General features: G+C 42.6%; 1 protein-coding gene across 1 annotated transcript in view; it reads right to left on the bottom strand.

Annotated features, from left to right (window-relative positions):
• Nucleotides 1-3,319: 3,319 nt before the first annotated feature.
• Nucleotides 3,320-14,275, bottom strand: part of RPRD1A (regulation of nuclear pre-mRNA domain containing 1A) — a 145,802-nt gene continuing 134,846 nt past the window's right edge. Inside the window, exon 7 of the mRNA XM_082259865.1 lies at nt 3,320-3,740. Coding sequence (XP_082115991.1) covers nt 3,591-3,740 — 150 coding nt within the window. The 3' untranslated portion in view covers nt 3,320-3,590. The remainder of the gene's footprint in view (nt 3,741-14,275) is intronic.

Raw genomic sequence — 14,275 nt, 5'->3', positions numbered from 1 at the left:
CTCAGAGAAAGCTGGGTTTTTTATTTTTTGCTAAACCAAAAGAAAAATGATTGATAATTCTGAAAAAAAATCTAAATATTTTTCATAGTTTGCTATAAAATTTTGCAAACAGGTAATTTTTCTCCTTCACCGATGGGCACTGATGAGGTGGCACTGATAGGTGGCCTTGATAGGCGGAACTGAGAGTTGACACTGATAGGCAGCACTGATAGGTGGCACTGATGGGCAACACTGATGAGGAGGCATTTATAGGTGGCATTGGTGGGCACTGATTGGCAGCACTGGTGGGCACTCTTGGGACTGCACTGTGAATCAGGACACTGATAATCAGTGCCCTGATTATCAGGGCACATGTCCCTAACACAAGCCTGTTACCGGCTCTCTTCTTCTCTCCCCATGCTGTCAGTGTCCATAAGTCCATATAAAAAATTATATTATAAACGTAATGGTGGCAGCAATCCTCAGAGAAAGCTGGCTCTGTGGGATAAAGCAAGAAAGGGAAAAGCAGAAAGCGTCACCTTAATGTAGTATTAGTGTAAATGGTTTGATAGCAAATTACATAACACTTACATGATAGAAGTTAAAAACAGCTCATCTTGTAAAATAGTGTCACTCTGGTCTCCTTCAAACTGCATCCACAAGCTTCCAGGGTGGAGAGGGGTCTGTAGCACGTCCTGTGGCCACCAGGAAGTTGATCGGAACCAGCGTGTAACACACTGAAATTTTGTCACAGGACTCTGGTAAGAGTGTCACTCTGATCTCCTTTCCGTGTGTCATCATTTGTTCCACGCTGGTTCCGATCAACTTCCTGATGGCCACAGGATGTGCTACGGACCCCTCTCCACCCCAGCAGCTTGTGGGTGCAGTTTGAAGGAGACCAGAGTGACACTATTTTATCAGATGAGCTGTTTTTAACTATCCTGTGAATGTTATGTAATTTGCTATTACACCATTTACACTAATATTACGCTCAGGAGGGTTTCCTGCTTTTCCCTTTCCTAAAGGCTTGCTGTGATTGGCTCTTTAACCCGATCTGTGATTTCTTAAGTCCGGAAGACTCGGCGATCACAGAGCGCGCCACCCCCGCGCTGCAGGGTGCATGCGTGCAGCGAGATCAGAGGAGGACGTCCATAAATGCCCTCCGGGCATTAGAAGCTGGGCGACAATGGTGGAACTACCAGGGTCACAGCAGTTGCACTTGCGACTGGGTGCTGGAGTTCTGCCTCTCTTGGGGGGCTCGTTCTGGCTGTGCAACTGGGGGGCCCGACCTCCCGCCTGCCCGTCCATTCCGCCGCGAGGGGGGGGTGGTTGCAGCCTGCGCTATCACTTTACTGGAGTCCGAACTGCCCCGTCTTTCCTCTCCACAGAGAGAAGCAATAGGGAGCTGGAGGTGGACACTGAAGAAGAAGAAAGCCAGCTGACACCAATAGAGTGAAGGCGGAGTAGCTCTCCCCTCTGTGAGGAGACCTTATGACACAGAGGCATCCCTGGAGGCATGTGAATACTGAGGGGGAATCGACTGACTGTCCAAATAGGTGATTAACTTCCAGATGACAGTGCACCTGATCCTATCCTTCACCCTTCCCTCCACCACCATCAGTAAAAGGCAGAGGTGGTGAGGGGGGGGGGGGGTGGGATCAGTGGCAGCGGTGGAGGAGGGGGGATGGGATCAGAAAGAGGCAGAGGTGGTGGTAGTGGGGGAGGATGGCACCACCGCTGCCACTGATTCCACCCCCTTCACCACCATCGCTGCCACTGATCCCAAACCCCTCACCACCACGGCTGTCACTGATCCCACCCCCCCTCACCTCCACCAATGATCCCACCCCCCTCACCACCACCTCTGCCACTGATTTCACCCCCCTCACCACCACCTCTGCCACTGATTTCACCCCCTCACCACCCCCGCTGCCACTGATCCCACCCCCCTCACCACCATCGCTGCCACTGATCCCACCCCCCTCACCACCGCCGCTGCCCCTAATCCCACCCCCATCACAGCTGCCACTGATTCCATCCCCCACCACAGATGCCACTGATCCCATCCCACCACCACCACCACTGCCACCCATCCCACTACCACCGTTGCCACCCCTCCCATCACCACCACCACCGCTGCCACTGATCCCATCCACACCACCTCTGCCACTTATCTCACCCCCTCTCACCACCACCACTGCTATCCACTGATCCCACCCTTCTCACCACCACTGCCACTGATAAACCCCACCATGGCCACTAATCACCCCTCTCACCACCATTGTTGCCACTGATCCCATCCCCCACCACAGCTGCCACTGATCCCATCCTGCCACCACCGCTGCCATTGATCCCATCCCCCCACCACCGCCGCCATTTACAGCATCCCATCTCACCCCACCACCATCACCACTCATCCCATCCCACCACCGCTGCCACTCATCCCATATCATCCCCTCACCACTACCACCACCACTTATCCCATCCCATCTACCCCACCACCACCGCTGCCACTCATCTCATCCCACCACCACTACCACTGATCCCATCCCTCCATCACTACCACCACCGCTGCGACTCATTCTAACCCCATACTCCAGGGGGCCCATGCGTCACCCTTGTACACCTGGATAGGAGGGATGGCAGGGGGTATATAGAGGAACCAATCCCCTCTTCGCTGTAGGAAGAAAATGGAGGGGATCAGTTCCTCTATATGCTGCCCCTTCTATCTAGGTGCACAGTGGTGATGCTTGGGGCTGTGTCGCCCGGGGGTCAGGGGGGGCCCTTCATGGTTTCTAGCACCAGGGCCCTGAAGGTTCTAGTTACGCCTCTGCAGGGCAGCAAGTAGTTCAAATGCACAAAATTGACAAGAGCACCCTTTTTAATTAACTTTGGCCTAGTACCAGAATGTCGATATACAACTGCAGATTTTTTTTGTCTGCAGTAACACTTCTTATTTTAAAACTACTACTAAATATTGGACAGAAAATCCTGCAAGGAGCAGAATAAAAAAACATTTTACAATGGCTGTAGATTGGATCTCAAATACAGTATATATATATTTTTTTTGCAAAACAATATTACCAAAAGAAAGCCATATTTATTCTGATAAAAAAAAACAATGTATGTATTACTTTGTTACCCTAACTTATTAAATAATTTCAATATCTTAAAATTTTTACATTTATTTCTGGATAAACAGGCTCATAGTAGCAGTTATCATTCCTTGCCCTGTAATGTACTAAAAGTAAACAGGTTAAGTAAAATTGGGCCTAAAATCAGCTATCTGTAATTCACAGTACCCGAACAGTTAGTGAAAAAGTACTCTGATAAACCTATATGTCACAAAATAGTTTAATAATTTACATTGAACAGTCAGTAAGACAAGTAATGTACAATGCACATCAGTATGTTTTTGTTAAATATGTGCTGTTACTATCCACATAATATCAATGTTTTACACAACAGTTAATTTATTCAGAGTCAAACCAATTTAAACAATATACATAGTAAACTCAATTTAAACAATTTACAAAATAATACTAATAAGCTTTTCATAGCTAAATGAGACAACTGTGGCTATCATGGAAATTTGACCTGATAACTTCCAGTTAATCATCATTGTAGATGTCACTTGCATATGGCAAATGGACTCGACTTCCTGTAACGTTTGGAAGACGTGATAGATCTGGCAGATTTTGGATTCGCAGCCTCAGCTCTTTCCGAACCTGGGATACTCTTGCTAATTTGCGCTTGTACTCCTGAAGAACAAATACAAACATCAATTTAAAATAATGCACAAAGATCTGAAGCTTAGGTATTTTTACATAAACATCAGCATCTGTATTCACAAAGTGGGCCCACTGTTCTGATCACATGTACACTGGTGCTTTAAAAGAGGTGATCATTTAAAGAAATAAATCATTTATCTATAAACTGTACGTATATATTTATCTATATATATGGTATTTCTATACAAGTCATTTTGTAATATATTATTACAAATTTTCATTTCACTTTCATTTTGTGTGCTAAGAGTCTCTAAAACTATAACAAAGGTAGAATAAACAACAAAGTGCAAAATACTGTCTCAAAAGTTCAAATTCACCACATAATCAACATCAAGTGAACAAAAGTTCATGATAAAAAAAAAAAGTGTTTAAATACTAAATTATATAGTGCAAAGTGAAAAAAATTTCCAAAAAAAATCAAAATGAATCCACCCCGTGCTATTCTGCTAAAAGAAAGTCCACAGTATTATTCAGTATTTCCACTTTGTGTTCTTTCCAAAATAAACACTTTCTGTGCACAAAAGGGATCCCTCTCCAAATAGACAGGAACTCATCAGAAACATATGCCTTCCATTCTCATGGTTGGCATATCAAAAGCAATATAATATTGAATCGGTTGACTCCTTATGCAAATCTCATGGTATTCCTCCGTAGGATGGATATATCATGGTATCCCATATAGAAAAGAAAGAAAATGCCTCCAAAGGTACAGTAACCAAATGATCAACAACTTTATTTAAAATTAGAAAACCACTCACATTTTAAAAAACATATATCGAGCAGTTTGATACATCTGTGTTAGGGATGCAGCACATAAGGTGCTGGTTTGTGTCTCACCACCTCCAGCTGACATTGTCAACATCCTGACAATATCCTCTGAATTGCCATTCAGCCACGCCCTTACGTGTTTCGTGACTTCCGACTTGGTCACATGGGGTTGGCTATACGGAATGACATCCTAGTTTAAAGTGGTTGTTAACCCACTTATACAACTTTATATAATCCTCTGTGTAGCCTGATTATAATTCCTCCTGTCTCTGCGTTTTATAAGAAAAATGCCGACTTTACCATATTTCAGAACGACTCCCGTCGATCACGTGAGCGGCCAGCTCTCTCCTTTCCCCGTCTGACAGATGCAGGGGGCGTGGCCGAGATTCCCTTGCTGACGACAGGCGGGCGAAAGGAGGAGAGGAGAGAGAGAGCTGGCCGGTCACGTGATCACCGGGAGGCACTCTGAAATACGGTAAAGGTGACATTTTTTTTATAAAACATTGAGACAGGAGGACTTGTAATTAGGCTACACAGAGGATTATATTGAACAAGAAAAGTTTTAAAAGCAGCAGGATAGGAGGGGAGGGGGTGGGCTCTGACACAGAAGCAATCAGGCAGGGAGGGGAGCGAAAGAGGAGCAGAGAGCTGCAGATGACGGAGACACATAAACGGACCATGGTGCCAGGGCTCAGCAGCAATGATATACCGTGGTCAGTTTACAGAGCAGAGGATAAAAACTGTCAGGATCAGCCAAATAACACAGCACAAGCACTGTGTTGCATAACGTGCTTTAGAAGAACAGGATCTTTATTTTTTTTTTTTGGGGGGGGGGTAACAAATGCTTTAAGTGTTCTCTGTCCTACTTGGACCTACTTGAATCAAGAACCAATTATTACGCACTGGGCTGGCTACAGGTTCCTATATCTTAGCATGAGTAAACCTCGTGTGTATGTGCTGCTAACCCATCCCCCGCCAAGTATCATTTCTTTATTGTATTGGCTCCCACTCGGTTTCATCGTGGCGGAAATTAACTCGTCCATGTGTGCTATTAACCCATTCTTCACCAATTGAAATTGATTTTGCTGTGCCTAGTCGGCTTTAACTGTATAGGGTTCGTACATGAGCACTTTTCATTGTCGCTCAAATACATTTTAAATGTTAAGAGTATGAGTGATACATGATTTGTTGTTTTTTTTTGTAAATTAGGAGTTGGGTACCCTCCCTCATACTAGTAAAAATCAGAGGAATAAATTTAATATCACAAGGTTGGTTGAATATTAGCGGCTTTACACCATTAAAGCTGATTCATTGCAGCTCTCGTCTAGGGTGTGGCAATTAATTACACATATAGATTACGAGCGACAATGAAAAGTGCTATTGTACAAAGCATTACAGCTAAAGTTGAATAGGCACAGCGAAATCAATCTCATTTGGTGAAGAATGGGTCAATAGCACACATGGATGAGTTCATATCTGCCACAATAAAACTGAGTGGGAACCAATCAAGTAATGATACTAGGCGGGGGACAGGTTAACAGAACATACAGATGGGGTATAACTACGTTAAGACATGGGAACCTGTAGCCAGGTTGCGTGATTATTGGTTTGTGATTGAATACCAAGTAGGAGGGAGAATACTTAAACTAGGTTGCCGTTCCATATAGCCAACCCCCTGTGACGAAGTCGTAAGTGACAAAATGCGCTGGGGCGTGGCTATATGACAATCCAGGATGATGACAATGGCAACTGGAGGTGGTGAGACACAAACCAGCACCTTATGTGATGCATCCCTAACACAGATGTATCAAAAGGCTTGATATATGTTTGCTAAAATGTGAGTGGTTTTCCAATTTTAAAATAAAGTCGTTGATCATTTGGTTACTGTACCATTGGAGGCATTTTCTTTCTTTTCTATATGGGATACCATGATATATCCATCCTACGGAGGAATATCATGAGATTTGCATTAGGAGCCAACCGATTCAATATTATATTGAGCTTGATATGCCAACCATGAGAATGGAAGGCATATGTTTCTGGTAAGTTTCTGTCTATTGGGAGAGGGATCATGTTTTTGCACAAAAGGTGTTTATTTTGGAAAGAACACAAAGTGAAAATACTGATGAATACAGTGGATTTTCTTTTACCACAATTGCACTGGGTGGATTAATTTTGATTTTTTTTTTGAATAATTTTACACTTTGGACGATATAATTTAGTTTTTTTCACAAACGTTTGTACACTTGATGTTGATTATTACAGCGCTACGGAAAGAGTGGTGAATTTTGCACTTTGTTGTTTATTTTTCATAGATTGAATCTTAAGATAGCAGTGGTGATTTTGAAACACTGTTTGCTTAATTTAAACATAAAGATTTAGATTGGAATATTTTTTTCCTCTATAGCGCGGAGAGATTTTTATTTATATCACAAAGATAGAATGTTACTTTTTGCCGTATGACAACTTAAGGACATTGTCTGTATAGAAAGCCCCAGACTTCTCATTTTTAAGTAATTGACTCATTGCTTTTCACAAAAGTCTGCTCAAAGGTGGAAATAAAACTGCAGACTCCCTGCAGTAAGAATTGCTTTCTTAGAATCCTGTATGTGTAAATTTAAGCATTTGCTCCTCATTTTCTTAATACAACACTGAGACTGTATAGATTCTGATAAAGAAGGTAACTCTTGGGCCTCATTTACATATGTGGTTAGGGGTGGAAAAAAAAAAAAAACCCCACCAAGCTGCAAAGGCAGCTGGCAGCTGGACAGGGTATACACATGTTTTAAGGGCTAAACTTATCCCGTCCCTGTCGTGTTTAGTGGATAGTACTGTGTTTAGTGGGTAGTACTGAAGGGTTAAAATAGGCAGTCTGGAGGCAACATAACGCCCGTCAAAACACACTCTGAAAAGCAATCCACAGAGCCCATGCAATTTGAATTCAGCAATTAAAGCTTTCAACTCGCTGTATGTGTTTGGCATAAAGGGGATTATTTACTTGAAGCTACAATTACACTTTATAGTAAACAATGGTGAGTATATGCGGTTAGGGTGGAGTCAAGTTTACTTTACTTGCCCTATCTGAGAAAAAGGTCTTATGTTCACTTTACATCCCATGCTGGTCTACCTATAGACACTCTAAACCAAATTTTTATTTAAAGCTTAAAGGAATCAACTTTAAAGCATACTTGTGCTTTGTTCATTTAGGATAAAGTAACAGAACTGTTTTAATCCCCCAATCCCTTTTTTTTCCCCTCTCTCTCCACTCCGTTTAACATCAGGAGCTGTAGGAAATACCTGGTACTTTGGTGTATGGAAGAGCTTGCAACCTGGCTAATGGACAACTCTGGGCCAATCACCTCTATCATATGAGAAGTCCATAGCAGGGTTGCCAACTGACAGTACATTTAGGAAAAGTTTGTAAAAAAAAAAAAAAAGCCAGCCAAATGGTGCTCAGGCGGGTTTGAGGTAACATCATGGCCCTTGGCACCTTTTCCGAAAATTTGAAGTTTGAATGCAAGAAAGGGGAGCGGAAGAGCAAGCCCGGGACTCAAAGTCGGGAGGAGAAGGTCAGTGTGACAGCTCCAGCCAGGTTCCCCCTTATATAAGTAAACCCCCCTTACCTTATTCACTCTGCAGAAGGTGGTCTATTGTCACTAGAGTCCCTCTGCCACATCAGAGTTCCTGGCATTCCCCCCCAAAATCAGTGTCCTCAGAGTTCCACTTTACATCAGAGACTACAGGATTCTTCCTTACAGTGCAAGGGGGAGTTCTGTGGACCCTGATGTAAAGGGGAAAACGGCGTAGTCTATATAGATTCCACTAAGGCATTTGATACAGTACCCCATAAACTATTTATTTACAAATAAGGATCTTTTGGAATTGATGAAATTGTATGTACCTGGGTAGAAAACAGGTTGCAGGAGCACATCCAGAAGGTGGTGATTTATGGCATATATTCTGAATGGTCTAAAGCAGTGGTCCCCAAACTATGGCCTGGGGGCTGAATGAGGCACTTTGCTTGCTTGTGTCTGGTCCTTGGGGCACTATTCCTCTCACTGACACCAATAGTAGGGTACCCTCCCACTGATACCAACAGTGGGGCATTATTCTTTCCACTGACACCAGTGATGGGGCACTATTCCTTTCTCAGATATCAATGATGGCGCACTATTCTTCTCACTGACAGTCACAATGGTTCACTATTTCTCCTACTACACCAATGATGGAGAACTATTCCTCCCACTGACAAAAATGATGGGGCACTATTCTTCCCACTAACACCAACGATGGGGCACTAATAATTCCATTAATACCCAAGATGAGAAAATGTTCACTTCCACTGATGGCAGGGCATTTTCTACTCCAACTGGCCAGGATCCAGCCCCCACTAAAGTCTAAAGCACTGTAAACTGTCCCTCTGTTTAGAAGGTTTGGAGAGAAGGGCTTGTTCCTGGGACCAATTCTGTATATTTTGTTCATAAACTATATAAAGTTTGAAATAAATAGTTCAGTCTCAGTGTTTGCTGATGATACAATAACAGGGCAATAAATTCATAACAGGATTTGAAAACTTTACAAGAAGACCTAGGTAAAATAAATTGGTGGGCAGATGAGGTTTATTGCTGAAATATGTAAAGTTATGCACCTGGGAGCTAAAAATAGGAATAAAAGTTACTCGCTGGGAGCAGAACCTTAGAGGGAAAACGAGATGGAAAGGGATCCTAGTAGAATACTGACTCAGCAAAAGCATGCAATGCTAAGCTGCAGCAAGTAAGACCAGCAGACTATCATTTTACTACTGCTAAAAAGGGGATATGATCTCAACATACAAATCTTTAACTAGGGACTCTTGAATTGGGATGAAACTATTTAACCTAAGGTCTCCAAAGAAGACGTGGCCATACAATGAAGTTGGCCAAGAAGCGGTTTAATCTTAACCACTTTAGCCTCAGAAGATTTGGCTGCTCAATGGACCAGGCCACTTTTTTCAACTTGGCACTGTGCGAATTTAACTGACAATTGTGCGGTCAAGCAATGCTGTACCCAAACAAAATTTACGTCCTTTTTTTCCCACAAGCAGAGCTTTCTTTTGGTGGTATTTGATCATCTCTGCACTTTTTATTTTTTGCGATATTAATAAAAAAAGAGCAAACATTTTGCAAAAAAATGACATTTTCTACTTTGACTGTTAAAAAATATCCAATATATTAAATTTTTGTCATATATTTAGGCCAAAACGTATTTAGCTACATGTCTTTGACAAAAAAATTCTCAATGAGCATATTTTTATCCACTTTAAGACCATAAGATTTTACTCCCTTCCTGACCAGGCCATATTTTGCGATTCGGCACTGCATTACTTTAATGGACAATTGCGCGGTCATGCGACGCTGTACCCAAATGAAATTTACTTCCTTTTCGTACCCACAAATAGAACTTTCTTTTGGTGGTATTTGATCACCTGTGCAATTTTGAAAAAAAAAAAAACAATATTTTCACATTCTGCTATATAACATTCCCAAAAAAATTTTATAAATCAAGATTTTTTAACATTTTAGGCCAATTTGTTTGCTGCTACATATATTTGGTAAAAAAACCCGCAATAAGCGTATTTTGATTGGTTTGCACAAAAGTTATCGCGTTTACTAACTGCGGTAAAAGATTTGTCATTTTTATTGTTTTTTTTTTTACTAGTAATGGCGCCGATCTGCGATTTTTTTTGCGGGACTGCGACATTGCGGCGGGCAGATCGGACCCCTAACTGACATTTTTGACACTTTTGGGGGGACCAGTGACAATACTACAGTAATCAGTGCTAAAAATATGCACTGTTACTGTAATAATGACACAGGCAGGGAAGGGGTTAACACTGTTGGTGATCAAGGGGTTACATGTATGCCTCATGCTTACTGACATGTGTGGGGGGAGGGGGTTCTGTGACAGAGACAGAGATCGCAGGTTCAGCTATGCTGAATCCTGTGATCTCTCCCTGTCTGTCACAGAGAAGATCTGCCTGCTTTGTTTACACAAGCGGGCAGATCTTCTCACCCTTTCCCCGACGATCGGGGAAGAGAGGCAGTGATCACCTTCTCTCCTCCTCCGGCCCGACTCCCGCTGTGTCTAAACAGCCCTACGTCGCTGAACCCAGGGCTGCCACTGTACCGCAGTAGCAGCACAGTGAGCAGTCCTAAAGTGGTCAAACTGCGTAAGTGGTTCTTTACTGTTTAACCACTTTCCGACCACCCACCGCCTTTTTACTGTGGCAGGGTGGCTCTCCTGCACAAACCGACGTAGATCTATGTTGGTCCCGCGCGGGAAGCTAGGGGGTGAGCACGCGCCACCGCTGGCGGCTTCCGCCCCCACTCAGCAGCAGGGAAGGCGATGCGCGGGTCAGGCGGCTCCGATTGCCGCCTGACACCCGCTATCACTCCCCGCTGAGAGAGGACGGTCGGCTGTTGTAAACACAACAGACCCTCCTTCTCCCTGGGATGATCACAGAGCTCATGTGATCCTGCTATATAGGATCACAAGTCTCTATGGTCATCTCAGAAGCCATGCCCCCCCACAGTTAGAATCACTCCCCTAGGGTCACATTTAACCCCTGGATCACCTATACTGTTAACCCTTTCCCTGCCAGTGTCATTATTACAGTAACAGTGCATATTTTTAGCACTGATTACTGTAGTAATGTCACTGGTACCCCCAAAAGTGTCAAAAATGTCAGTTAGGGGTCCGATCTGTCTGCCACAATGTGGCAGTCCCGCAAAAAAATGCAGATCGCCGCCATTACTAGTAAAAAAAAAAAAAAAAACAATAAAAATGACAAATCTTTCCCGCAGTAAGTTTTTTTTTTTTTCAAAATTGTCGCTTTTTTTGTTTATAGCGCAAAAAGTAAAAATCGCACATGTGATCAAATACCACCAAAAGAAAGCTCTATTTGTGGGGACAAAAAGGAAATACATTTAATTTGGGTACAGCGTTGCACGACCGCACAATTGTCCGTTAAAATAACACATTGCCGAATCGCAAACTATGGCCTGGTCAGGAATGGGGTAAAATATTCCGGTCTTAAAGCGATTAAAAATACGCTTATTGAGAATTTTTTTGTCAAAGACATGTAGCTAAATACATTTTGGCCTAAATATATGACAAAAATTGAATATATTGGATATTTTTTAACAGTCAAAGTAGAAAATGTCAATTTTTTCGCAAAATTCTCGCTTTTTTTATTAATATCGCAAAAAATGAAAAGCGCAGAGGTGATCAAATACCACCAAAAGGAAGCTCTGTTTGTGGGGGAAAAAAATACATACATTTTGTTTGGGTACGGTGTTGCATGACCACGCAATTGTCAGTGCCAAGTTGCAAAAAGTGGCCTGGACGTGAAGCAGGAAAATCCTGCGGTGGTAAAGTGGTTAAAGCTATGTTATGATTTCTGCTCTATGACCTCCGAGGAGAACAAAAAGATTTACTAATTGAGGCCATGGCCACCAAGTATACCAAGTATACCCTGACAGCCTTACTACATCCAAACAATGTAAGACAATGTTCTTCTAGTGTTTTGGAGCAGGGGAGAAGGATGAGAGGACAATGTTATCATTGAGGTGAAAAAAGAAAATGCCCTCTTAGGTAAAAAGGAAGGTTTTGTTCTCAAAACCAGCATGTCCTTATCAAAATAAGAAAAGACTCTTTACAAGAAAGAGCTGCCAACTGAAAAATACGCCTAATAGATGTGATGGGGACCAGGGAGGCAACATTACAAAGGTCGCCTTGTAAAGGAATGTCTAAAATCAGTTTGAAGAGACCGGCTAAGATTTAAACCATTTATGGGCAGGATGATTATATATGATGGTACAACCAGCATGTTGGACTTTTCATGCAATTATTGTCAGCAGCTATAGCTGCTAGCAATGATCACTGTAATATCTCCTGGTAGGGATGGCTCCCTGTTTCCCAGCCCCCCCACCGTGAGAACACAATAAGTTCGTGGGAGAAGTGTTGATGGGGGAATCAAGCTAATTTCTTTCCTGCAACCCATGGCTGTAGAAAAGAAAATCTCACCATCTATGACCAACTTAATCCTTTAATAAAAGGATTAAAATAGAAAAAATTGAAGAGTCCTAGTTTATAAAAGACACACATATATATATATATATATATATATATATATATATATATATATATTGATCTGGACGCAAATAAAAATAATGCTAAAATGATTCATTCACCAGAAATAATGACTTAATAATGTCATTAATTAAAAATAATGATGTTTGATTTTTGACGTTAATCTTCTTTGTACAGTACTAATAAGGTTTATTTAGAATATGTTACGTATTCTAAGTTATAAAAAAAAATATCTGACTTCAACATTTTATTGTCTCTATGTACAGTACTGTGCAAAAGTTTGAGCCAGGTGTGAAGAAATAATGTAAAGTAAGAATGCTTTCAAAAATATACACTCACTGGCCACTTTATTAGGCACACCTGTTCAATTGCTTGGTAACACAAATTGCTAATCAGCCAATCGCATCGCAGCAACTCAATGCATTTAGGCATCTAGACGTGGTGAAGACAACTTGCTGAAGTTCAAACCAAGCATCAGAATGGGGAAGATAGGGGATTTAACCACCTCCCACCCGCGCTATAGCCGAAAGAAGGCTACAGCGCGGGCTCTAATTTCCGGAAGGCCGTCTTTAAACGGCCTCCCAGTAACAGGCTCCCCGCGCGCTCCCGCGTGCGCGCATCGGGGAACATCTGTGTCAGCCATGTCCCTTGGACACAGCCATTCACAGATCGTGGTGAATGGCCAATCACAGCGGCCATTTGCCACGCGATCGGAACATCCAATGAGAGATGATCGTGTGAGGAAGAGGAGAGCCGATCAGCAGCTGTTCCTCATAGGGGACACAGAGAAATGTAATCAGGGCACTGATCACCAGTGCCCTGATTACACAAGAGGTAAATAAAATGCCATAACTGCCCACCATCAGTGCCCACAGTGCCTGCCATCAGTGCCACCCGTCAGTGTCCATCAGTGCCACCCATCAGTGTCCATCAGTGCCGCCTCTAAGTGCTCATCAGTGCCGCCTATCAGTGCTCATCAGTGCGGCATATTAGTACCTCCTCATCAGTGCTACCTCATCAGTGCCCATCAGTGCCGCCTCATCAGCGTACATCAGTGAAGGAGAAAAATGTATTTATTTTCAAAATTTGCTCACAGAAAATAAGAAAAACTTTTTTTTTTCAAAATTTTCTGTCTTTATTCTTTTTTTTTTGTAAGAAATAAAAAACCCAGAGGTGATTAAATACCACCAAAAGAAAGCTCTATATGTGTGAAAAAAATGATAAAAATGTCATATGGGTGCAGTGTAGCATGACCGCGCAATTGTCATTCAAAGTGTGAGAGCGCTGAAAGCTGAAAATTGGCCTGGGCAGGAAGGGGGTGAAAGTGCCCTGTAGGCAAGTGGTTAAGTGACTTTGAACATGGCATGGTTGTTGCTGTCAGATGGGCTGGTCTAAGTATTTCAAAACCTGATGATCTACTGGGATTTTCATGCACAACCATGTCCAGGGCTCACAGAGAATGGCCTGGAAAAGGGAAAATATCCAGTGAGCGGCAGTTGTGTGGACAAAAAAGCCTTATTGATATTAGAGGAGAATAGGCAGACTATTTTGAGATGATAGAAAGGCAACAGTAACTCAAATAACCACTTGTTACAACCAAGGTATGC

The sequence above is a fragment of the Pelophylax lessonae genome (genome assembly GCF_965119305.1).
Source record: "Pelophylax lessonae genome assembly, chromosome: 5".
Taxonomy (NCBI): Eukaryota; Metazoa; Chordata; class Amphibia; order Anura; family Ranidae; genus Pelophylax; species Pelophylax lessonae.
Note: the sequence above shows the minus strand (reverse complement) of the source record. Positions and strands in the feature narration are given on the sequence as shown.